This window comes from Pelecanus crispus, chromosome 7 (assembly GCF_030463565.1).
Source record: "Pelecanus crispus isolate bPelCri1 chromosome 7, bPelCri1.pri, whole genome shotgun sequence".
Lineage (NCBI taxonomy): Eukaryota > Metazoa > Chordata > Aves > Pelecaniformes > Pelecanidae > Pelecanus > Pelecanus crispus.
Genome location: NC_134649.1, coordinates 15010210 through 15037948, shown reverse-complemented (window position 1 = coordinate 15037948; position 27739 = coordinate 15010210). Strand labels below are relative to the sequence as shown.

Below are 27739 nucleotides of genomic sequence, written 5' to 3'. Positions count from 1 at the left end.
TCTTTCTGAATCTTTTAGAGACATCTCTGTGTACTGTTACATGCGAGTTAAAAACTACAGCATGACCTGGGGTTATTATTATGCAAACTCTGTTATAATCATGGTAAAATAAATATTCACCGTATGTGACAGTTTGAGAAACACATTCTATCTTAACACTTGCAAAATAACCCCAGCGCATATCCCAGTGTACTTTGCAAAGTGAAAAAAGGCATCTGTCATTCCCACTTTGGCAATTATGAATGTCACATGTCCATGAAAGGTATTTTGCAGGAGGTGTGTGTACAGAAGAGATCAAAGATATGTTTCATAGTATCATAAAAATGTTTCAAAGGTTCTAAAATTTAGATTGGAGAGATGTGGACAATGGCATGCCATTGCTGTAGATGAAAGAAATCAAGACTGCTAGTTATAAGTCAAAAGCAATTGTACAATAATAGTGGAGAGATTAAATGAGAAGAAAAATGTATAGAAAACAGTACTACGTAGATTAGTGAAAAAAATTTTATCTTCCTCTTTTAACAAAGATTTAACTGCTCAGAGATTGACATGTCTTTACATGTATCCATCATTATTCCTATCATTAAGTGCTAGAACTAAATGAAGAAAGAGAAAGGACAATCCTTCTGTTGTCTTTATATTGAGTGTTAAGTGAAACTTCTTAAGAAGTGAAAAGGAAAGAAAATGAATGTACATCCAAAAGAATGTGTGGTCCCAAAGAAACTAATAAAAAAAATCTGCTTTTTAGTGGGTGGCTTTGTAAGAATAAAAAATAAGACAAGGAAAGTAATCCCTGACTATTCATTTGCACTCAATAGCTGTCTTCATGAACTAAAACAAGCCAAGTGGTTGGTTCTTCTAAACCACATTTTCCCTTTCCTTTAGCTCTGAATGACTGAGTGATTCCCTTGGAATGGAGCCTGAAGTGGCAGCTGTGAATGCAACTATAAAAGTGTCAGATAGATACAGATAATGTATTTTATAAAGTACAATATGGTAATACTGCTGTGATCTCAATTTTGTAAATCTGAATTTAACTCTTCACACTAATAGAATTATTTTAATCTGTTCTTTAGCCTTTCAATTTTTCCTAGGAACAAAGAGTGTCTTGAAGTGAATTAACAAACCTACTAAATGCCTTATACAAACAGCAAATCTGTCTGCATACACTTGAAGTCCAATATACCATGTGCACTGTAGATATTCTTTCATATACTGCCACAACAATTCTTGCAATTCTGTAGCAACGTAAAAATGTAAAGTGGAGCTCCCTTGGTAGAGGCAGGCTATTCCCCTCTGGAAAAAGCGTCTGGCTATGGGAGCAGTTCATAGCCAGAAGTTCACCTGCATTTGTCATTTGGCTGTGATAAAGGATGTGCAAAGACTGGGGTGCCTGTGAGCTTCTGTGGGCTTTGTGCATATAATTAATCATTGAAATCAAGTATACTGCTGTGCTACAGCTGTGTAGTCTCGAATCATTGGACTACAAAGGCTGAGGCTTTATTTTGGAGCTGAGAGTTTATATGGGTTATTTTGGAAAAGATTAGGCAGATTCTAAAGTGCCAGTTATTCTGGTGAAAGTAAACTTGTCTTCTGCTCTTTTGAACATAGTTATGGAAAGTTGTGTTACTTCTATAATACCTGTTCTAATCTTTTTTACATATCTATTAGAATTTCTACGTTGCTTCCTTCATCTCACTCACCTTGGCCAAACTCAGGTTGTGGTAAATGAATAACAGCTCTATTTCTTTTTATAAAAGTGCACCTAGTTAACACAGACATTAACTCAGTGCCCTGAGCAGGGAGTGAGCGTTCTGTGATTTATTTTACAAGAATGTTGTGTTCTCTGTTAATTGTGCTACAGCCATTGCACTGTGCTTTTGAAACTGCAGTCAAGGTCCTGTTGCACATTTGTACCTTTTCTGTGCAGGAGCCCTTTTGGCGTTTCCACTTCACTCATCTTACAAGTTGGAGTGCAACCTTTAGTGATCTCCTGAACTGGCAGTTTTGTTTCCTGAAACACTAAATTTGTTTTTATCCTTCCATGTGTAGAGGGATATACATGTCTGTCCCTAGATTCACCTCTGATAGTGCAGACAAGCTGGTAGTTGAAAGCATATAGGAACAGAAACAAATCAACCAGTAAAAGAGAAGAATACCAGCAATACAATTTGAAGTACCTGCAGGAGACAGGTAGGACACTTCCAACTCGAATTTGTTGTTGAGGACTGGATCCTGAATAGTCAGTGTATGCTTACCTTTTCTATGTGTGAATTGGAATATAGATGTGCACAAATAAACAACACCCTGGAACACGTAGATTTTGGAAAACCTAAATAAAGATATTCCAGATACTTTTGACTATGTATATTGTAAAAAGCAATAGAAATCTTTGCTTTCAGAATTTTAACAAGAAACTAATGATCAGACATCAATGAAAAATCAAATTCTAACCAGTGACTTGACTACCACAATAATACAGCCAGCGAATGTAATGTTTCACCAACCTTCATAATTTTATGGCAAATCTTATGGTGCCTTGTGTGTTTCTTTTTTGAAAGTCCCAGTTCTTATAGCAAAGTGATAACATGAAAGTATTAACTTTTACTAAAAGCAAAAGAAACCCAGAGAAATTATATCTTCCTGAGGACTAAAGGCTCAACATGTAAAAAGGCTAACACTTAAACAGCACAAATGAGAAAGAACCTAAATAAAACTTTTTTTAAAAACCTCATAACTCTGAAGACTTGGGTCTTATGCTGAAAGGGGGGGCAGTACCAAAACCGATTGCAAACATTTTAAGTTTGGCTTCACTGAGCAGCATGCCTTATACCAACCTTATTTAAGTGAAGTGGAATGAATTTGATGTTTTAAAAAATCCTGCCGCTTCTCCATCTAGATTGTTTCTGCCCCACACTCTCATGTAGCACTTGAATGCACCACAGAGAGCATGGAAGAGCTCACACTTGTGTTACTCCTTGGCTCTTCATCCCCCCGTGGTGCTTAACTCCAGTACGAATGTAGTCTTGTACTATTTCACCTATTTCTGTGGTTTTGGAACCATGCCTTTTAGTTCCTCACACATGTGGTTTCACACAGCCTCTGAACCACAGAGATACCTGTCAGTCTCCTCCTCAGATGCCCATCTTCTTGGAAGTCCCTGTAGTATCTGTCTTAGTTAATTACCCATCTCAAAGTGGAGGGTCCAGGCTCTTTTGTCCACTTACAGATACATCTTGCTGATGACCTGAAGAATAAAGTTGAGCATAGGTGAATGGAGTGAAGGTGCAGTATTAAACAGGGGTCATCTTTTACACATTAAGTACTTCACAGCTCCTTGCTTATCCACTCATTTCGGGGAGTGCCACATTCATTTTCTGGCAATATATCCTGTGGTGCTTAAGGGGGAGAAGCTGTTTCCCAAACCTGTGTCTGTTTTGTGGTAACTGAAACAGATGGTCCACATTCATTACAATATAATTATGTATCATCCATCAGTTCAACAGTGCACCTTTCTGATACTCATACATATCAACAAATATTGCTTATTAATTCACAGAATAATAAAGACCAGATTTGGTTCCCGACTGCATCAGGAGAGTAGCTGCCTTAAAATTAATCTAGATTTATGCTTCTGTAACACTGCCCAGAATCATTGTTCATAATTTCCAGCTACACAAAAAAGGGACAGCAACTCCTAGTAGCTGGCGTTTGGAAAAAAAAATACAGAATGGTATATAATTTTGTCAGATGCTAGTTTGCTGCTCTAAACACCAGTTCACTACAAATCTTAACCATGTAACTGAAAATCATTAATTAAATACTGTGCAGTCAAGAATCATGCATAATGTAACACAGCTACTGCAAACAGTTTGTTCCTGATCATTTAAATTTCCTTCTTGCTCTTACAGACATGAGGAGCCTGTATTTGAAGTAGTCCCTGATGAGATTTTGCTTTTACATCCTTGGAGAATGTCCTTGTGCATATTTATTGGACAAAGTAGAAGGATTACATACGTGGATTTTTGCTTTTATGGTATTAACTGTAATCATTTAAAAAAATACATACCTCGGTACAATATGATCACATATACACACCTTAAAAATCTTTTGACCATATGGAAAATAAGTGGCCTAATGCTCTAAGCCTTTAAGTAATAATACTGTGATTGGGCCATGTGTATTATAGCCATTTTTAAACTGAACATGCAATTTCATCTGAAAAATAGGATTTCCATATCTTCTGTTAATTTTTATGAAGAAGATTTTAGTAAGCAGCCCACTCTGTGGGGCAGTGTTATTTCTATAGTGCTGTCATGTTAGTGGTGAGAATAGGTAGGTTACTACATCAGCACTGCTAATGTTCACAAAGGCAATTTGTTTAAAGGACAGGGACAGAAGAAGGAAGTGGGCTTCACAAATTAAAAACTGCACAGCAGTTTCACTGCAAACAATCTACGAGTCATACAGTACTATCCAATTAATCCATTACTCTTAGAAGAGGAATCCCTGTATATCCAGGTACAATCCTTGCCAAATATCTGGACACAATCATAGGCTTTTAGGATTACAAGTAACATAATAAAGGATAATGATCAAAAATTAAGCACACCAATACAGAATGCTTATGTTAACTGGGCCTGCCATGTGCACTATAAGGCAGCAGTCTGTTAGGTTTAAAGTGAGATTAAGGAGTTGTGTAACCTGCAATTATGCTGTTTTTCATTAAAAAAATAAGATGATTGGGCGCAGTAGGGCCCTTCCTTATATTTACCTCTGTTTAATTGGATTGGGAACTGCTTAAACATCTTTGAGTTGGAGCTTATAAGAAGATGATCCCAGCTGTTTTTCGAAGCTTAAGACAGCAGGCAGACAACATGATCATGTCAAGACTCATACTAAAGCCTTAATCCTACTTTTTCATCAACTAGCACTACAGCTGAGTCTTTAACCTCCTAAGTACTAAATGTGCTTTGGATCTCTCACAATACATTTGCTGGCAAATGTTATTGTCTAATAATATTAATTTTTGCTTCCTTTCTGAGAAGGACTTTAAAGAATAGTCCCTGTCTATCTGAATTTGGAGAGCTATAGTGTAAGCCTGTATTTTTAGTCCTTTTAAAAACACTATTTGTAAGCTTACACCTATTGAAATCCGTTGTTCTCTATGGAGGTGAGGAGTTGCACTGACCTGTACCTCACCTTGTTATAATGTAAAACCCACTATATTGGTAACTATTTCTTATTGTACATGTATTACTAGATTGAATATAGTTTTATTTTCCAACAGGAAAGAAATGGCAACAGCTTTAGATTTATTCAGGTCTTTTTCCTAGGAACTGTTAGCATGACCAAAAGAAATTTTCCAGATTCCTAGCCTCAAAATTTGCTAACCAGAGCGTTATTTAGTCTGATAATCCTGGAGTTGCATAAAGATTAAATGCTCTGATGAGTTTTTCCTGCATCTGTTAATAGTATCCATGCAATGCAATAATCTCCTCTCCTCAGCCTTGCCTTCTCTTTTCTGTTCTTTTCTTTTCCTCTGTCGGATAGTACTCCGATTTGTCCTAGTGACACAGGGCTGCCAGCAGGAAAGCAAGCGTAGTTAATGCTCAGCTGCTCAAACCAGTCAAGCAAGCTAGCAAGTCCCAGCTGTGCTACTTGATGTTTTTTGATTGCACCTAGTCCTCAATCTGTGAACTGTTTTCTGGACTTAGATTCATCAAGCTCTGCCGCTTTAAAAACTCATGCAGGCAGGCATCCTAGGATATGCCATTATAAGCTGCTGCCAGGGGATCTTCTAGGAGATAAATGGAATCTGTGTGAAGTAAATTAGTGTGAACCAGTCAATCTGTGTGTCAGCCTTGAGCCACATCCATGGGTAACTAGCTTGCTGACTGAAAAGTCCACTGTCTTTTGCCAATCAGAGGTCTCAGCCACCAGGAAGCAGTCCTATACAACATTAGTTTCTTGGAATAATGCCTGTTTGACCAGCTAGTGAAACTCTTCAGTATACAGTACTGTACTGCCTGAGTTTACTTATTGCTTACAATTGAACTGAAAATCTTTTAAAGTCAGATAACATTTTAACAGTAGGGAGCATCACAGAAATGTCTTGGAAATAAGTACTTCCACTTTCATACAGCAGCCATTCAGCAGAGTCATGCTGTGCTGCAGTTGGCTTTACCTCCCTATCAGTAATACATCTTCAAGGCCATAATGCAAAATAATAACAATAATCTGGCCAGAAGAGGTTAATAAAGATGCTCTGTCTATATTTTTTTCCTATGGATTAAGCTATGTGGACAGCTTTGATCGAGAGAAGGGGAGAGTATGCAAGCTGTAACATTCACATTATGCACAGGGATATGTCAGTGTCATAACCGTGCACACTTCTGTTTCATTGTGGTTTTAAAAGCAAATTGAGGCAATCTATGGCTAGAATTCCTCCATAGAAATGGACTGAACCAGAATCCTCTGGAAATTCCCTGATTAATTATTTTAGACTTCAATACCAAATCAGTCTGCTGTCATGAAAATAATAATGTCAATACGGTAAACAATGGAATTTTAAAAATATGAAGTATTTCTTTCTTTTTTTGTTGTTTTTATAGAAGCTACTGATACACTGATAGGCAGTCATATCTGCAATATGTACTCTCCCATACCATTGATCTAATGTGCAGAAACCAGGAGGAATTTTGCTGTATATTTTTAGAAAATTGGACAGGTGAGGAGATGTGTTGTGGTTTAGCCCCAGCCAGCAACTAAGCACCACGCAGCCGCTCGCTCACTCCCCCTACCACAATGGGATGGGGGAGAGAATCGGAGGAGTAAGAGTGAGAAACACTCCTGGGTTGAGATAAGAACAGTTTAATAATTGAAATAAAGTAAATAGTAATGATAAAAATAACAATATAATAATGATAATAACAATAATAATATACAAAGCAAGTGATACACAATGCAATTTCTCACCACCCACCTACCGATACCCAGCCAGTTCCCAAGCAGCGATTGCTGCTCCCCATCCAACCCCCCCCAGTTTATATACTGAGCATGACATCATAGGGTATGGAATAGCCCTTTGGTCAGTTTGGATCAACTATTCTGGCTGTGCCCCCTCCCAGTTTCTTGTGCACCTGGCAGAGCATGGGAAGCTGAAAAGTCCTTGACTAGCATAAGCAGTACTTAGCAACAACTAAAAACATCGGTGTGTTATCAACATTCTTCTCCTACTAAATCCAAAACACAGCACTATGCCCACTAGTAGGAAGAAAATTAACTCTATCCCAGCTGAAACCAGGACAAGATGCTATATACTTTAATTTAAAAAAGAAACTAATTATCTAGTAACTACCAGAACTGAAATTTGGCCACCTTTACTAATTCCTGTAAAAATTGTTTTTCTGTTGCCTCCCCGTTACTGACTGAAAAAAAAATAATGAGAGGGGGATAAATAATGTTGATAAAATGTGATCAAATAACTCAGTCTTACAGCATGTTTGGTTAGAATATGCACTACCACACATTTAGGGAAATTGGAAAAAAGAAATTTGGGCTTTATAGCCAGAGAGGACATTGAGAAGAAAAAGCAGTGTATAATGATAGAATAATAAATTAAAGACAGCTTGGGGTTACATTTTCCTTTTTTAAATCCCCCTAAGTTTTACAGAAGCATATGCTTCAGAGCTGTGCAGTAAACATTGTGTGGGATTTTATGGGAAAGTATTTTATTTCTTGCAGCAGAACCCACTGAGACAAATTTAACTAGTTAGGTGTTTTATTATATATACTACACAGAATACATGGACAGATTCTGGTATAAATCACAACTAAGATCAAGACAACTGCTTTAAAATTGAGTGAATGTTTCATTGCACTAATGAAACAAAATTGGGATGTCCTTTGAGAGCATAATTTGTTACATGCCATTATATTTTAGTTTGAGAGAAGTAGGGAAGTCCCTCTGGGTGAATAAAACTTCAAGGTATATTGGGAAAAGAATCACTGAAAATTTCAGTTTTCCTGTCTGGAGTAATGCTGTCCTCATAGATACGGGGAGGGAGGAAAATGGAGTTTCAGGAGTTTTTAATTTTAAAATATATAAAAACCTTAAAAGAAATTTCACACTTACAGAAGGAAAAATGTTCTTTAGTTGCAATTCATATAGCGAGTGGAATGGGCTTCATTTGCATGTGACTTCACAGAGTGCAAGAGCAAGCTCAGGCTTCCTCAGGTGCAAGGGTCAGTATTTCTGCTAACTGAGATCTGCAATGTAATATTAGGTCCTACTTCTGCATTCAGTGTAATGGATTGAAATTACTGTAGCTTCCAGTCTGAATTGTTCTATACTGCCTTATTTCAAGGACAGTTCCAACTTCCATATGCTGTAGCATTTTTCTTTGGAATAATAATGTGTTTCTCCAGGTTAATTTCTTAATCCCTTCTTTTAAAATTAAAATGTAATGAAAACTGGGCCAATGTGATATTTAATTATCAGAAGATAACAACCAGCCATTCTCAATTAAATGACAACTACATACATCAGTGCAGGTTTTTTTAAATGACACTAAAAATTATGAAATGACCAGCAACTGATGTCTTCTGCCAGTGAGATGAATTAGTGGTTTACATGGCCTAAGAAATGGTCTGCAAAAAAAAATCAGGTTCAATTCAATAAGGACGAGAGCAAGGATCTAGACCGAGGTAGGATTAATCTTCTGCAAAGAGACAAGATGGGGAAGAAATAGCAAGGTAACAGTTTCTCAGCAAAGAATCTGGATCACAAGCTGAGCATGAGTCAACAGTGTTCATGCTGTGGCAACAAAGGCAAACACCGTACCCGGCTCTGTAAACGGGAGTATCACCTGTAAAACCTGTGAAGTAAGCCTCGTGTTGTACTTGGCCCTGGTGCCATCGAGGGCATAGCCCCAGCCTATCTGACTCCCTGCCTGCTGGCACACTGCTCAGCGGAGAGTGCTATCACCATAATGAATCATCGTGAATGTTTTCTGCATTTCCTATAATATTAGTGAAATAATCACATCCTTTTAGGTTGGCGTCAAAATATGTGTAAAAAGCTAAGTAGGATAAGTAAACCTCAACCTGGAAAAGAGAAGGTTGAAAGAGGATAAAACAAAGGTCCATTCAATCACAGGTGTCATGGAGAGAGTGTACAGGGCTCGTACACGTGCCTTTTCTCATACAAAAATAAGTTTCACATTATTAATCACATTAATTGGGACATGTGCAAACAAGCAAAAGGAGATGCCTATCTATGTGGTAAGACAATGGAGCTTGTCATGTTAAGGCAAGCTAGGGTGTAGGATGTTAAGGATGCAAATATTTCTAAGGGAAAACTGGAGAAGTTTGTGGAACAGAAAGCTACTGTGAGTTATTAAATGTTTAAAAAAAAAAAAAAGTTTTGGAATTGCCCAAGTTTCAAATTGGAGTTTAGGAGAAATTTCTGTATGGTTGTTGGACTCCTACAGTGACCTTTGGTCTCAGCAAGTACAGCTGTTCTTATGCTTTTTGTGATACCTATGAAATGTGCTTTTTAAAATAGCACTCAAAGCATTTATTGCCCAGGTCTCCATCAGGCTTCTTAGGTATAGTATGGTAAGTGCCTGTAGATCCCATACATCCCAGAAGTGGCATTGCAGCATGATTGTTTTATCCATTTACAAAAATAAAAAAATACCAGTATTTTGTTTTCCTTTACAGCTTTTTTCATGCAGTTTTATTTAGATTCAGGTTGCTTCGTGTTCTGTATTGGACCTTAAGTATATTTATCACCTATAGCCTATCTTGCCTAATAGTTTTGATTGAAAAATAATTTTTGTTGCCCTATCAGCTTGTTTTGAATGACAAGTAAGTTCTTGTTTTCTCTACAGACAGACTGTCTTTAAGTTACTAATCCACCTTATCAATAACAAAGGAATCTTCTCAGAAAACACTAACTGGTTTATTCACCTGTGTTATGCAGACTTCTTTCTCCAATGTGTCTGCCCTCTGAAAATTGGTAGGCAGAGCAGATTATTTAGACTTTAGTGTATGATATTTCCAGAGTGGAACAAGGCTTTTCAGAGTTTAAACAGAACATGTAGAAATAAATTATAGTGATGAGTTGTTGCTGTAATTAGTGATTAGTGTATATTCACTAAGAACAGCTTATCATTTAACAGCTCATTCACTCAAACACTGTTCTTTCATAGAATGATCATGGATCAGTCTGTGATCTCTTTTTGGAAATAATTTGGTTTTATTTTGTGGAATTTTAAATATTTTGAAACTACATAAATGTCTCATTGAATACTATGATCTTATGACATTCTTTTGCTCTTCTAAATTCCATACCTATTTTTTAATGTCTTTTTCTGTTTCAATAATGTAAGAGAATGGGTATCAAGTTCAGTAAACAACTCTTAAGAGCTTATTAAGATGCATCAGAAAAAAAATTACTACAATTCTCAACACTGATCCTGTACAATGAAGATTTATGTCATTTTTATATGCTAAGTTCAAGGTCATTTGCCTCAATGAAATCTGTCCTTTTACCTTACTTCCATGCTAACAAAGGTAATTTCTACTGTCCATGTAATAATTGAAATTACGTTGCACTGAATAGAAAGAAAATATTATTGGAGTTACTATATCAGAAATTGTTGTTTGTTAACTTTTTCTCTGACTTGTAGATTTGGGGATCATTTATACTCGAGATATTTACATCACTTTGGCTACACAAATTAGCTTTCAAATGGAAGCAAAAGTAATTTTTAGGTCTGTTTAAACCCAAAGTAGGACAGAGTATCCTCAGAATGAATAAAAATCATGCTGGTTATGTTTAAATAACTTAAATTCCACAGCTTCCTAGGTATAAGCAATTCAGAACAATATTTCCCCTATTGACACTTGAAAGTAAAATCCTATTCACCTAAGGGAAAATACAGTAAAGTAGGTGTCAGTGTTAAGATTTTTTTTTTCATGATTACATAATGCCATTTTTTACAGTCACACTTTATTTGGGCCAGACTGTTCTTTCCTTATTTTTAACTTTTCAGTTCCCTTTGTTCTTTTATGATATTTTTAAGGAACATTCCTCTTCAAACTGAGCATATAACATGTGATGTTTTAAAAAAGAAAGATCTGAAGGTCTCTGCCTAGGTCCCTTTCTTGGTCACTGCGTACACTCGTTGTGTAACTTCATAAACTAGGGTATTGTGAAGTTTATTTGCCTGAGTTTGGTCTAGGCAGGTATGTGTACTTCCAAGTGACAAGGCTAAGATACCCATCCCTCACTCAACACCAGTGACCCAGTCCTAGCCTGTCCCAGCCTGTCTCCCAGTTTTCTGAAACATGCACTTTCCTCCCTTCACTCTTTCCTGCTGAACCTCATTCTCTGACAGCTCTTTTTACACAAGTTGTCTAGACATCTGCTTCTCTGTCCCTGTGAAAACACTTTCCATCCATGCTTTCTGTTCCCTTTAAAATGTTCCTAATGGTTCCTTACCACCAACTACTGGTGTGAGTGTTTCATCACTGTTTTTTGTCCATTTGTGAGTCCATTGTCTCCCGAATCTCCCCAAATCTCTGCAATCTCTACTCAAGCATATCAACTGGAGATCATCCTGCTTTGTCCAAGGATCTTGCCAGACTGTCTTGGTTTCTTTCTTGTTCTTCGTTCCTTCCTTATGTATCTCATCTGTGTATGGACCTGCTCCTGGCTGTCTTTTATTCATTATGTTCTGAGTTAATTTAGTTCTCAGCTGAATCTGATACCTTCCCTAAAACCACTTCTCAGCTCTGCTTTGTTGTAAAATCAAGAGGGTTAGTTTGAATTATATGACTTATGCTGACATGGTCTGGGACAGAGGGAGAGCACTTGAACAGGTTTGTCCTAGTTCCGTTCAAGAGCAATTAGAGCACAGACTTCCAGCAAGGGAAGTGCCTGCCATCTCCTAACTGGGACTGGTGCTTGGTGCTGTGAAAGCGTCTCCCCTCCTTGGTTCACTATGAGAGTTCTGTACTGGGTGACAATACAACGTTCGTTTTGAAAGGCTGATTCTGAATTTTTGGTCACTGCTATGTCTTTTAGAGACCACAGCTCTTGTGATTTTTCTCTTTCTCTGCAGAGGCATAGCCGTACTTTTTGTCTTCTCCCTTTTATCACTGTATATTCTATTGGAAATTTTCCTATCGGTCTATTTCAGAGTAGTTCTGACATTTAAATTTATGCAGCTGTAATGACTATCATTCAGCACAGTGGAGCTGACTGCTTAATGTGAAGAACTGTTTTGGAAAGAATGTTCTAATTTGGCACAAAACAATTTTTTTAAAAATAAATATAATATGCACACTTGTATTTTCCAATTTTTCTTTTCTGAAGTGGGAATCCTGGCCTTCAATTGGTGTATTTGAAAATCACTTAAAGGTTGTAAAAATCAGAGAAAAGCACAGATATCTCTGAAGTCATTTCTTCCTGCACATATTATAGTGTTTTCATGTGTGAACAAGAAAATTTGTTATTTATTGTAAGTTGTTCTTCAGTGTCAACTCACCTCATGCAGGTTCTCATGTCAACACTTCCATGGCAGAGACAGGAACAAAAACTCCTCTTCATGTGGATAAATTGACCATTGATACAAGTCTACTGGCTTTTTGTAAGCTTAGAAATTTAACCAGTGTTCCTGCTTTGCCTGGGCAAGTGTTTATATACTGGTTAGTTGCCATCCAAGGCAGATTTTTTAAGCAAAACTTACTGGCTTTTTTTTTTTTAGGTGAAATGCACAGTGTAACCATCATAGATTTTATTATTTATTATGTTTTAATATTGCATTTTCAAGGATCTAATTCCACAATTGTATTGAAGCCCTGATTGCTTCAAACAGACTCTGTATAGATGCAGGAGTCGAGAATGATGGAACCTTTTGGTGACCCGGGATCAATAGCTGCAAACCGATGGAAAGTGCAGAGCACTGAAGTGGAATATGTGTCTTTTGAGCTCTTCCTGTCTGAATAATGCCCTAAGGCCTTGTTGATTCACTCATAATTTTAGAAAATTTAAATGGGTGTTTAAATTAAGTAATCCTTCAGCAAGTATTCATTTGGTTAAAGAAAAAAAAGAGCCATCAAAAGTTATAAGGGAACAAATTTCTTGTCTTGAAAACAGGACAAAACTATACTGAGGTTGTGTATAGCCATTGGTATCCCCATCCACATGGAAGTTTGGAACCTTGCTTAATTTTCTAGATATTAGAAAAATTAAGTATTATCTGGTCACCACTATTCTCGTAAGAAATATGATCAGCTAGGAGTTTTAATGGGACTGAAAAATTGAGATCTAGTCTTTATTGTGCTATTCTATAATATATTGTTTCATAATTATACTTTATCTTCATGCTGCATTTGTGGCTCCATATGGAGATTTGGAGCAGAAGAGAGGGAAATGGACATTGACAAGGGAAATACCTCTCTTCTGTTCAGGAACACTTATGCGGGATTTGTTCAAAAGTCAAGTGAATTAAAGAGTCATATACAGATAAATAATTGTTTCCATGAAACTATTTTCCTGCTCTGAAATGAAAATGGTTTTAGCAGTTAAATAAAAGAAGGAATCAAATTTGGTAATCTCTAAACTGCAACTCAGTCTCGGTTTTACTGCACTTCGGAATTATGACTAATATTATTTCACATTCTAGCTTGTTATATACAACATATTTTCATGTTAAAATGAACACCATTTCTCTCCCTGGTGAATGACTCCAGTAATTACAAAACCACCTAACTGATCTCTTATATTGTTTACTGGCTTCTTTGGTGAAACAGACAGGCACTTTTTATGGCTTCTAAATTATTTTCTTATTTTAGGATTCTATAGGAAATTTTTTTTTTTTACTTCAAAGGGATCACATTTAAGCCAATGCCTCAAACTTCTCCTTGAATGAATTGTCTATAGATTTTTCAACTGTGCTATGGTTGCATGTAAGTACTTGGAGTTTCTGTTTTATTTCAGTCTGTTATTTGTGTTTACAAATTATGTCTTCAGCATTGAAAGTTCTGCAGAAAATCAGGAAGTGTTTGTTTCTGAATATGTTACATTTCTCCCTCCCCCTGTTTTTATTCTTTATTGCTCCAGTCAGTGCGCTGAAGCGTGACAAGAGCTCAAACTCAGCAAACTTCCAAGATGTGGAGGATCCGCCTGACAGATGTGTCTTGGAAGAGTCTGAGAGTCCAGGTGAGAGGCATTTAAAGACAGTCACCAAGTATCAAGTGATAAATCTGACACAGCTTTTGGGTCTGTAAAAAAAGCACATTGTAATGCTGTTTCCTTTTTAGCAGCTGCAATGTCAAATTAATGGTCACCTCCAGGGGTCACAGTGTGGAGCTGTTATCCTTTCCTCTTTCATCAAGAATTCAGGTCTTAGAAAGGATAAAAGCTTTATGACCAAAAAGAAAGCTGACACTACTAGTTCATTATAATTAGTTTTGGACTACACTGCTTTCTTAATATCTGTGCAATGTCTGACCCTTTGAAGGTAGCATGAGATTATGAAAAATTAGAAGGACTGTATATACTGCAGTTGAATGTAGCAGCGGACATTCAAACACTGTATCTCTGGAGGAAAGCAAATTGGTAGTGTTAAATAGCTTGATTCTTTTCTTTAAATCAGCTCACAATCATTATTTCATTTTAATGGCTCTTAACATTGATTCAGCTAAATACAGGAACATCCATAAAGTGCATTCTTTTTGGTGACTAAAAGATTTATCTTCATGTAGTTTCATTATCTTTCTCGTTATGGAACATCTACAAAATTTATTAAATGAATCCCAAAGGGAAACAATTAAATATAAAGTGTATTGAGTCACAGCTGATTAAAAACATTCTGTGCGACTAAATACTAAGATCTTTTAAGCAAACTGTGAGCTTGAACCACATACACCATATACATAACCTGCACGTAGTCCTCATTAGTGAAAGAGTTAAACATCTTTCTTCACTTGATATTTTCTTTCCCTGTTTTATCTGGCTTCTGTGTACCCTCTTGCATCTTTGTGTGCTCATCCGTGTATCATATTTTTGATTCATCGTCTCTGCGGCCTGTCAGCTTAGTTAAGAGATTTCCAAATCTTGCAGCCTGTGCTGACAGGGGGCAGCTGCCAACAGTCCCCTGATCCTTCCCCAAGGAACACTGCTGAGATTTAATTTTCAGTCAAAGGGTGCAGTCTGAAATCCATGTCAGGTCCCCTAAGTCATCTCAGAACCCAGATAGGACCTACGTCTGGGGGATTATATTTCAGCACACTCCACTCCTCCAAGATTCCTTGGGAGTTCAACTGCTGTCATATACCCGATTTGAACTACATTCCGTTTTCATCTTTTCCACAGAAATGAACACCAGTGTATGTTAGAATAATTGAAACCAATGAATTGTAAATCCGTATTCATTCTAAAGCCACATAGGCTTGGACTCAATGCTGTACGGCAGAAACCAGCATGAGATTTAGAAAGAAATAGATAATCTACTCAGGAAGGAGCCAAGTTCAATTCCTTACCGCACCTACAATCTGTGGTGCATGGCACCTCCTTCAGAAACTGTCTATAGTCCCTTCAGCAATGATTATGGGCAAAAATGTGGATTGTCCAAGCTCTGATCTGTTCTGAAGTGAGAAAGAAAACAAGGTGGCACTAAAGTGTTCAGGTGAGAATTAATGTACCTTAAAGATAACATTAATTTTAACCATAAATTAATTCTGTGTGGCAAAGCGTACACATTTGGATGGGGAATTGAATATCCAATTCTGCACTCTGTGTATCTATATGAAGTAATGGAAAGAATAAAAGCTTGTCAGGAGGTGAATATTGACTGGCAAAAATACATGTTGATAAAGCATCTAAACTTAAAAACTGAGTTCCATTCGGTCCATCTGACATCATTAAACTAGTAATAAACAATGAATTACTCTGGCTTTTGTTTCTGGCCATTCCTGCATTTTAAGACATCTTGTCTTATAGGTCTGAAAACCTCAGGAGATTTCACTACTGGTCTCACTGCTTTCCACTGAGAATTTGTGGCTTGGTTGTCATGGAGACATCGTATTTCTCCAAGAATTGCTCATATTGATCCGTGGACAGGCGTAAATGGCCAGGCGAATGTGAGGAGTAAAGGGGGTTGGGCAGTACTATAAAATGACCAGAGGTTATGGGTCGGAAATAAGCTCATAGCAAACACTTAGGTAAAGAGAAAGAAACAGTTTTATTTTGTTTCAGGATTTCGTTTTTGCACTTTATGCCATTGTCTTCTTTCACCATAGACTGAAAGAAACTTGTTAGTCACTTGTCATGTCAGATCTTTGGTGCTTGTCCTGACACAGCTGTCAGCCTTCCAGCTCTGTGCAGTTCAGGGACACACAACAAAGAGCTAGGAACATGAATTATTTATTGCTCCTTGTGCGGATGAAATTCTGTGATAAGAAATTAAGACACTTCTGACAGAAGTGCATGTTTGAAAGGAAAGATTTGGTAACACAATACATTTACTTAAAATCTACCACTTATTTTTAGTAGCAAACATTGAAACAATAGTATGACATTCAGTTGGCTATGATTTTCTCTAGTATTTCTCAGGTGCTTTAACTTTGAATCCTATCTTGGAATTTGAGAGTGCCTGGGAGGTCAGAATTTGGTTTAGTGAAACCTGTGACTTTAGAATCTCTCTCACACATACTCAAAGTCTGGGCAAAGTTACAAACTTCATTTATAAGTTTTTATTTAAAAGTTTATATATATGTGTTTTGCAGAGTCTCTTGCACTTCACTTACAGTATGTTGTCATATGTGCAAAAGTGATGTTAAGAAATATATTGATTTTATTATCTCTTCTGATGAGGAAAAGGTGAAAATATGACAATATACCTGCAAGGAATTCCAGCTATTCCTAGAAAGGGTTCTTTATTACAACTTCTACCAGAATCAGGAAGGCTATAGAGCAGCCATTAACAGACATACCTGTGCATTGTGTTTTCTAATGGTGAAAGGTGCAGTCTCTAACCTTGGCATTAGACTGAGAGTTATTTTCAAAGTGATCTTAATTTTCTAAAATCACATAAAGCTTACTCTGCTTATTTTGCTTTCACATTTTCTATGTGTCTGCACATGTTCTCACTGCTCTGGATGTGGGCCTCCAGCAATTGTAGAAAAAGGTGTATACTCGGATGAATAGCAGGAATCCATTTGACTACCCAAGACACCAATCTGAGATTTACCTGTGATTTCTTGTGTTCAATGTGTGATCGGAACTACTCTCAGACAGGTAATGAAACCCCTCAACCTGCACTTTTCTCTTGGATAATTCACAGCAAACACTTTTCACATGTGATGGACACAGGTAAATATCAGACTGCAGTTTCTTGTCTAAGTGAAATGGATTTTAGTTGCTCCCTTCATGTGCCTACAAGCTGCCATTATCTGTGATAGCAGCTCATGTCTATTTTAGCCCACACACAGAGGAGATGCTGGGCTTCTCTCCCAGATGCCTAATAGTAGGTTTATCACTGCCATTTTCCCCACATGCTGAGGACTACTTTTGTTTGACATGCAAAGTCTTGGCTTTTCAAACTTGTCTCTGTTCTGGTCTTGAACATAATAATCAGATAAGAATTACAAGAGCTTTTTGTAGAACTTGAATTTAATCATATCAACCCCCCATCAAGAATTCACCATGCCTTAGAGTGCTTCTTTAATATAAATAAATATTCCCAGCAGTGTTTTCCATTTTATCAGATAAATTTTCCACATTGAGAGAAACTGAGAAAAAGGCTGAAACTGAGTGAACATGGATGTATAAGTCAGACTTCTAGGTCTGAGCTATTCACCCAAGTTTTGTTGTACAAACAATGGTGGAAAATTCACACCTCCAGAGGACATATCATCTTGTCTAAAGGGAGTTTTAAGGGCATTCAAAGCACTCTGAATTTTGTCAGTCAAAATCTAAGAGGAACATAGTGGGACTTGACACAACTTGAGGTGTCTTAACTTTTATATGTGGTGCAGTCACACCAAGGAGGGTTCTGCAAGTATAGCTCTTAGGAGAAAAGGGAATAGATTTGGGCTGAAGTCACGAGAAACAATGTAGGCACAGATGCCCCTTGCCTCTTATTTCCCCCAACAGAGATATTGCAGCAGACTAGGCAATAGACTATTACTTCACTTGGTAATAGAGGGAAATTGAGCCTCCCTAATGGAAGATGGAGTTGGAAGCTGTAGACAGAAATTACAGTGTTTTCTATCTTTCAGATGAAAACCATGTAAATGGTAAGAACCCTATATGCTTATGGCCTTCATTAGCCAGACAGTCTCTGCCTGAGTCAACTGGTCCCTTCTGCAGCTCATGATCTCTTCCATCCTTTCATTCCAGAAACATCGTCCATATTAAATTTTTCCCTCTTCATTTTTTGACTCTTCAGGACAGAATGTATTTCAGGGAATATAACAGATAATAGTGAAACTCCGAGCAGTTTTCACAGTCTTACTCAATTGCTTGTCCTAGACAGACCTTGGCACAGAGATGGGAAAGATCTCTGACTGTCCCTGAAATAGTCTGTGAGAGACAGAACTGCAGCAAATAGGAATGAGAATGAGGACATGTATCAAGAACAACAGATTCTTATTAGCCACAGAGTGCTTAAAAATACAGCACTAAAATTGTGACTGTCTTGTTATCAGGCAAGTTCTAATCACTCTATCAAATATTCATTTACCGGCTCCAAGTTCCATCCACTGGAGAGTATGTTATTTAAATCAGCACTGTGTCACCTATATGGCTGTTGATCAGTACACAGGCAGAATGTAAAAGTAAATATTCAGTAAATTTCCAAGTATGAAGCACCCTAGCAAAACATGATTTTCTTTTTCTGTATTTGCATCATCATGAAAAGTAGGTAGCAGTAAACGAGGACTGATTCAGGAACGGAGTGCTGGAGGTTGTTGATGATGATGCATGAAGCAGGAAGAGGATGCAATGTAGGCGCAGCCCAGTGATCACAGGCACTGATAGCTAATATTGCTGTGACTGTGTATAAAATGTTAGTGCCTCAGAATAATTCCAGAAAGATTTTCTGGAATTTCCAATGTAGGCACAGATGAATCCATAAGAATTTCACTGCAGTAGATGTAGTGTCACATCCTATCAGCAGCAGTAGATGTAGTGTCACATCCTATCAGCATTCTGGGTTACTATTATGACTTAGAGGGGGGGGTTTGTTGTTTTTTATGATAGTAAATCAAACTGTAAAACCAGAAGGGATGGATACTTTTCCCTCACGCCTGACAGGAGTTGCCTCCAAAGGCTGAGGACTTATGCCCCTTTTCCAATCGCTTTGTCAATACACCCTTCCCTGGAAAGGGATCCCAGCTACTTGGCTTTCTACCCTCTAATTCCAGACTACTGTCCCCATTATCCCAGCATTGGAGCAGCCAGGTGATAATGTGTTCACCTGGACAACAGCTGAAATCCTTTTGCATATATCACAGCTTGCTCAGGGATAGAGATCAGGTGGTTACCATCTCATTTATGAGTTCTTCGTCTTCCTCTTCCTGTTCTCGTGGTGGCCCTGCTCTGGAGTGGTCTGCCTCCTCACTGTTGAGACAGTATGCTTCCTCCTCCTGCTGCCTCTTAGGAGGAGCTTCCTCTTCCCTTTCTAAATGAGCTGATTTCTGCTTCCAAGATTTCTTCTTGTGTATGGGGGCAACTGATACCGGCACGGGTTGGTTCTGTGCTGGTCGCTGGGCTTTGAGTAACCGCAGTGCCTGTCAGTTTGTTTTCCCTCTCTTCTCCCTGAGCGTGCTGCATAAGAGAAGGGCAACGAAGCTGGTGAAGGGTCTGGAGCACAGGTCTTATGAGCAGCTGAGGGAACTGGGGTGGTTTAGTCTGGAGAAGAGGAGGCTGAGGGGTGACCTTATCGCTCTCTACAACTACCTGAAAGGAGGGTGTAGTGAGGTGGGTGTTGGTCTCTTCTCCCAAGTAGTTAGCAATAGGACAAGAGGAAATGGGCTCAAGCTGTGCCACGGGAGGTTTAGGTTGGATATTAGGAAAAATTTCTTCACGGAAAGGGTAGTCAAGCATTGGAACAGGCTGCCCAGAGAGGTGGTGGAGTCCCCATCCCTGGAAGCGTCCAAAAAAGGGGTAGATGTGGCACTTTGGGACATGGCTTAGTCTAGTCTACCCTTGATTGGTTTAATGTGGACTTGGTAGTGTAGGTTAATGGTTGGACTGGATGATCTTAAAGGTCTTTTCCAACCTAAATGATTCTATGATTCTATAATACCAAGCAGTGTTTGGTAGATACTAGCCAGGGCTCAGCAAAGTGCAATGAGTTCTGTCTCTTTGGAATAACCACAACGTCTTCTTTTCAAGCATTCTGTCACTTCAGCAGGATCCTGTAGTTGTTTGGGAGTGAAGTCTACATAGTAAACATCAAGAAAATGTGTATCTCTCTGTGTCTATGACACAGATAGAAAGATGATAGACAATATGACAAATATACAAGATATCCATGAGACTGGGAAAGAATAGTGTGTGCTTCTTTCTCGATGTTCATGTACTCATGAAAGGTGTTGTATCTGTTTAAGCAGTGTTTCTAGCACAAGTAATATTTAAAGTCCAGGTTGTAAATATTACCATACATCAAATAAGAAGAAATCATGAAGCTGAAAACTGATGATTGAGAGTGCTTTTCTGTGGAATTCTAATAAGCCATGGCAGAATTAAAATATAATGCCTTATTAGTATAACTTCCTATTATTTCTGTTTACAGCTATGGTAGGATTAGTTCTGCTGAAAGGAAATATATATAATTTGAAAATGGTATTTGCAGAGGAAACATAAATGATCTATTAACTTAAAACAGAAATTGTCTTTCTGCTAGTCCACTGGAATGTTTTCCTTTAAAACAGAAAAGGAAGAAGTAGGAGAAGCCTGTTCAGGAGAAAAGTTTTGAGGAACGCTATGCATTCTCTTGAGCTGTTTTGGGTTCCATATTGCTTCTTGTAGTATAACAATTATAACGTAAACTGTCTTCTGGAGGTAGATTTGTGATATTTTTAACACTAACATGTTGGTGCTAAAAGTTTTCATTCCATTACAAAAATTACAGAGTTTATTACTCTATAAAAAGATTGTAAAATAACTTATTTTTTAAAAACAAAATCTTGCTTATTACCTCAAACTGTAAAGTCACTAAGCCAGATGAATACATTTCTTTTTCAGATGACATGAAGCCACATCCCTGGATATCTAAGGTGTGCTCCTGTAAGGTGTGTTAAAAAACCCTGCTTAGCCAAAAAAATTAGAAGACGCACAAGAACAGCCAAGAAATAGGACATATGTGGCGTGGACATGAAATGGCTTGTTGTATTTATTATTATATACCTTTAATAGTTGATTTACAGAAGAAATACCTTCCATGAGATCAGCTTCTTTTTGCTGATTTATTGACTTCAATTCACACTTCCATCACTAATGGATTTACATTTATTCAATTAAATTTAGATAGTTCTAACATAGAATATACCAACTCATTATTTTTAGATGTTTTTCACTAGTTTATGTAGTGATCCCAAATCTTACAATTTTGATTGACCATAAAACATTTGCATCAATTTTAATATTCTTTTACATACATCAAATTTAAATTTTTCTTTCTCCTTGCTTCTGACTTTTATTACCAATAACATTTTAACACTGAGCAAAACTAAATTAATTTGAAATAATTAGAAATTTGTTTGCATTTAAAGGAAAATGCGCATTTTGAATTAAACATGGAATGTTTAGAAACAACTAAATTATAAAGAATGTCGTGTGCACAGGACAGCATGGCAAGTTGATTATAAATCTGGTCATGTCTAGGATGTAAATCTTCCTTTTCTATAAATACTGCCATCACCATCATCTGTAGAAATGTAATACCAATATGAAGTTGAAGAAGTCCATTGGAGTCCTCTTCTGAAATTATATACTTCATTGAATTTCTGTTTGTGCTCATTGGGAAAAACAGCTCTACATTTTTATCTTTTAAAAAATATACCATTATGTTTGGAGAATACTTGCAGTTTATTAGACTCATTTATCACCTGACATTCTGGGGGATTTATGCTGGTTTGACAAAGAATGGCCACTCAGAACAGTAAGCTCACTTTCTGTATTACCAATAGTCAGAGTGCTAATGAAGTCAAAGGGACTCGAGGATGTGCTTTTCTGGATCTGTATCTTACGGTGGAACTCACAGTCTGATGTTATCCTTCCTAATTGTCACGTTAGCCATAAGCTGCCTTAACTTTGAGAAAGCGAAGATTTTTTCAGCATGGAAAGATTCTCTGGCAATGAATCTCTTGCTTGTGGGGAAATGTCATGGCTGCAGGAGTGACAAAACCAGGTTTCTGTTGCTGTACTACGGCTTGAATTTGGTTAAATATGAAACAGACATGAAACTTTTTTTCTTCTGCTTTTTTATATCCCAAGAGTCCCTATCTCTAAGTGAAGTGTATGGCAGCGAGGTCTTCAGAAACATTGAGTGGAAGGGCCTTCTGAGAAGTAGTGTTTCCGTTTTTATTCAACTAAAGAATATGTCATTAAAATAGGCTGCAATCTAGTGAAGATAAAGGTATTTAATGGGGTTTTTTTTCTGTAATTGTAAATACCATGCGGAAAAATGACATCTTTTAACAAAAAGTCACTGGTTTTTACACATCTGGTATTTTTCAGAAACAACTTTCCTTATTCTTAGAAGGCATTTTCCTATGTAAAATATAACTTTTGTTTATATAAGCTTGTATTTGAATTATGGTAACTAAACAATCTGGATGTTAAGTGGCTTTGTTCTTTCACTTATTGTGCTGGATGTCTGGAATATTTTCATTGACTTGTACAACACAACTGAGAGCAGAACATGTCTTCAGCTGACATATATCCTCTTCTTAACTTTTATGGTTAAATCAGAGTTGCAAACATCAAGAAGGCAAAAACAAAATTGCAAATATAACTACAGGAAGTTGGTAACACTACAGGAATCTTGCAGACAGTAAACCAAACGGAAAATAGAGGATGGACCTTGCTATCTCCTTTGCCACACATCCTTTTCAACAGTGACCTCTAGTTTGCTACAGTAGTCTTCCATTGGCATTGAAAAGTCCGTTTCCCTTCACAACAAATATTACTGCTTTGCATCAGCATCTGCTCACTTGGGCCAGTTCTGTTCTTAGTGCCAGGTAACAAATCTCCTTAAAACTATTTCTACTAGATATTTTAAAAACCGATGTGTTCAAAGAGGTCTCACAGCTCAAGGAATTGGCATTGTCCATAACACCCAGTACTGCTGTAGTAGCAATTACATTTGTGCAACACAATATTTGATTGCTTGCCTTTAATTCTGCAAAGCAGTGCACATCAGCAGACTGCCAATACAGACAGCCCTTTGGAATGGTTTGTGCAGTGATGATTGGTGTTTGGCACATGCTTACGCGTGCTTTGTGCTAATTATAATTACAGTATCAGTAAGGTAAGGCAGGAATTTTTTTTTATTAGGTACATTTATTTCCCAGTAAAGCAAATGTATTTCCCATGTGGTCTGGATGTCTTTCAAACAACCAACTTTACAGTATGTGCTCAAGATGAACTCTTGCTTAGAGCAATCTTTTTGCATCAAAGTGACGATTTTAGAGCTATATACAAAAATACATATTAACATCCTGCAATTGTTTCTTGTAAGCCATAACTGAAGAAACATTTCTATACTAATGCAGTCTGATGTACCACTGTATTCATGCTTATGGAGATTGATTTTACAACAAAGTTGCAAGGTAATTAAGAATATATATTTTTCTTTTGTGTTACCCTGAAGGAATCATGTCAAAAGGAGTAATATGCTAATATTTTAGAGTAGTTGTCTAAATTTTAGGTATGGGGTAAAAAATTCATGAATACCTAAACTGCTTAAGGAGCAAGGTCTTTTTTTTTTTTTTTTTTTTTTTCATCCAGAAGTCATAGAGTCCAATAAACTGTATGGCTCAAGTTGTGGTTTCAGAGTCAGTTTTAAGCAGTACTAGGACAGCCGGCCACTACAATTTCTCCCCACTGCAGCCATATGCTTCTATGTCTCCTCACTTATGTTTGCACTAGTGCTTGTATGACCAGGCCATGACAAGACAAGCACTAGCCTCAGTGCAAAGAGCAGAGGAGGAACAAGCAAGCCAGGGCAGGAAAAAGGCAGAGATACCATGTAGGTGTGGGACAACCCACACATACATCAGCATTATCTCAGCACAAAGTTGGAGTTTTAGAGTGCTATATGCAGGGGTCTTTCTTGCAAATAGATTTGCAGCTTTCAAATCCTATAAGTATTTTTTACATTACGTGCATTTTTTTTTTTTTTTAAAAAAAGGAATTTACTGTTCCTCTAGCATAAGCCCAAACCAAAACTTATTGGCATCTCTTTGATTTCTGGGATTTTGAGTTTTCCAGGTGATTCATACTTGCTAAATGGTCACTGACCTGGATTCCTGCCTGGAAACATCCCTAAACTTTGAACTGTTCATATATGGCTCCAAATCCAAACATTATATTTTTGAAATCTCTTGTGCTATTTACATATTTTAAATTTGATCATTGAAAACAACTGCTTCCATTTCTGGGTTGTATTTTGTTGAGCAATGCTCTTCCCCAGTCCAGTGAAAGATGTTCTGAAAGCAAATTGGCATAGAACTTGAAATATATATACGAAATTCAGTGTTTCTTTAAAAAAAGAGGCACTTTAACAAAACCACTATGTAACAGGGCTACAAGCTCCAGACAACACCAGAAATGTAGCAAGGGAAATGATTTTGCAAGTCTGACTGAGATGAAGTGTTGAAAATTTGGAAAAGAAGGGGACAGGTGTGATAAGCAACATTACCTCTTTCCAGGTGTTTACTCCTTTTGAAAGAGCGTGTTCTCTGAAGGCAGACTAAGGCAGCAAGCTGGAGCACAAATCTCAAAGTCATTGTGCCTATGCTGAATAGCTAGCAAGCATGCACATTCCTGATGGGGGATCTGTGAAGACAAAGTCCTGCTTCTCGCAGTGGATGTTTCTGCTGAATTTTGCAGGCCATTCTTCTTGCATGAGAAAAGGATGCAGAGGAATTCCAAGGCCTGGCTGGTCTTCCCCTTTTTCCTTCTTCATAGGATATGCAGTCTGAACTGCTAGGCAAAGCTCTTAGAATTATTATTAGAGCTTGAGTTGGGTTATAATTTGAATTCATAGATCCCCAAAGTGAAAATTCAGCAATCTTATTTTTGAAGAAGTAATACTGAACTTGGATGCAACATAAAATTCACACAATAACCCAGGATTGTCTTCTTATTTGGGGCCATGGGAAGTTTGTTTCTTGAATGACACCTGCTGGAAAGTCTAAAATGTGTCCAAGAGCTGTGCTGCAGGACAGAGGCACGTCACGTAAAGACTACCTTCCCTGTCTTCCAATGAATCTGAGAGTCCTGGATATGGTGTGATGGGTAAGTACAAATATAGCTGTCAAGGTGAAGCAGTGCAAGTTGCTAAACAGTATTAAACATTATGAAACTTAACAAACATCTGCAGAGCTTTTTAGAGTGGACTGTGCATTTGATAAAATTGTTACACAGTACCAATTTAATTGCACTTACCTTTTTATTTCATTTATTTCTAGAAACCTTAGCTTGAGAAGACAGGGGTTTGCAGCCTGAATTTACATTGTGTCTTGCAAACAAAGGGATAAAGGTGTTTTTTTCTTCCTTTGGCAATACTCTCAGTAAGATAGCTGTGAAAAATAGCATCAGTGAAGAAGTATATGTCATTTCATTAAGTACGTTACTCCCTCCATTTTTACAGCAACTGGGAGATTTTCTTTTTTTTTTTTTTTTAAGCATGTGAAAGCTCAATACTCAGCAGAAGAATATTAACAATACCCAGCACTAGAAAAATAATAGTATTTTCCTTATTTATTCTCAAATTTTAGCTAAATAATGTGTAAACTTCTTGCTAATATGGACCCAGGGAAATTGTACTCTAAATCATTATAAATTTTCCACACAGAAACTCAGGGTAATGAAAGATTCTGTTCAGTTTCAGAATGTTATTTTCTATAATCACACTGGCAAACAGACTTACAGCTCTGCCCAGTAAATGCAACAGACATATTTTTGTTGTTTATTTTGGTTTATAGTCTTCCTGCCATGTAGATGGCAGCAGCACTCAAGCCTTGAAATTCACTCGAGCTTTTTCTTGAGTTTATTCTGAAACACATTTTTAAGAATATTGTTGAGAATGAACTGAAAGCATGATTGCTTTAAAGATGGATATCAGCTTAGTTATATATACCTTTAAAGAAGCCTGTAACTTCATAATATCAGTGTTTAAAAGGCAATGTGTCGTATCTGTCTGTATGAATATATATGCCACTGTTTGGTTTTTTGTACGTTATGACATATTTTCTTTCTGTAAATTAAGTTGCTAGTATTTTTTCTACTGCGCTAGGTTTCAGGACACACAGGGTGTTTCTGAAAGTTCAAAAATGTTAGCATTTACTAGTATAGTCCCCACATTTGTTTCCTTGCAGAACGAGAAGCAGCTAGCAGGTGTTTGGGCAGGAAAGCTGTTGACAGTGGGCATCCTTGTCGACGATACAGAGAGGAAGGACAGAGAAAGGTAGCAGAATACACAGTGTAGGATTTTGTGCTATGGGCTCTACTAATCATAGTGCTTTATAAAAAATATCACGTATTATCCTGGAAAAAAACATCTTGAAGGTCCACATATCTTTAGCTTAGCATAGAGTGGAATTGTCTGCACTCTGACATTTACTTTGGCTAAGAAATAGAGAGGGGTTTTGAAAGAGAAGCAACAAGACTGAGACCCAGAATCAAAGCTGTCTGGCAGCCTCAGTCTCTGCAGCATCAGCTGAAACCTCAGGGAGGCTTTGTGGGATCATCTCCAGGCCCTGGGAGATAAAAGCAGGTGTTACGCACGTGACTGTGCACAGAGGAAAAAACTAGCACAAAAAAGCATAATGATGGTAGTTTCTTGAACCAGAAAATACTGTTTAAATGCCTGTGGCAAATGGTAGTGTTTTAGTAAGCTGTCATGTGAAGTAGATCAGCACTAACTCCCTCAATGCTTCTTAACCAGTAGCAGGTGAAGTAACAGGGAGATTAAATATCCAGTGGACAGCATCTCTCATTCCATAGGATCCTGTCTGGGCATGCATTTGGTGGAGGTTTAATCCACACTGAGCATGGAATCAGCTAGGGTAACTAGGAAGGTGGGCAGACTGTGGCACTTAACCATCCTCACCCAGCTGCCACAGCTGCAGATTTGGACAGGTCTGTTCTAGCTTTGTACAGAAGCTGGGAGATAAACAGGAACCAATATAGAATCATAGAATCATTTAGGTTGGAAAAGACCTTTAAGATCATCCAGTCCAACCATTAACCTACACTACCAAGTCCACCACTAAACCAATTAAGGGTAGAGTAATAATTAATTTCGTGTTTTCTGGCTTGGGGGCTGGATTATTTTTTAATGAAAGTAAAACTAGGAATCACTAAGGTTGGAAAGGATCTCTAAGATCATCAGTCCAACCACCAACCCAACACCACCATGCCTACTAAACCATGTCCCAGAGTGCCACGTTTACACGTTTTTGAACACCTCCAGGAATTGGTGACTCC

The 27739-nt window shown here is 37.5% G+C and overlaps 1 protein-coding gene across 1 annotated transcript in view; it reads left to right on the top strand.

Annotated features, from left to right (window-relative positions):
• The window catches only part of WDR72 (WD repeat domain 72), a 119284-nt gene extending 97960 nt beyond the window's left edge, over positions 1 to 21324 (top strand). The window contains exons 18-19 of the mRNA XM_075714184.1: positions 14138 to 14236; positions 21269 to 21324. Coding sequence (XP_075570299.1) covers positions 14138 to 14236; positions 21269 to 21324 — 155 coding nt within the window. The remainder of the gene's footprint in view (positions 1 to 14137; positions 14237 to 21268) is intronic.
• Positions 21325 to 27739: the final 6415 nt, after the last annotated feature.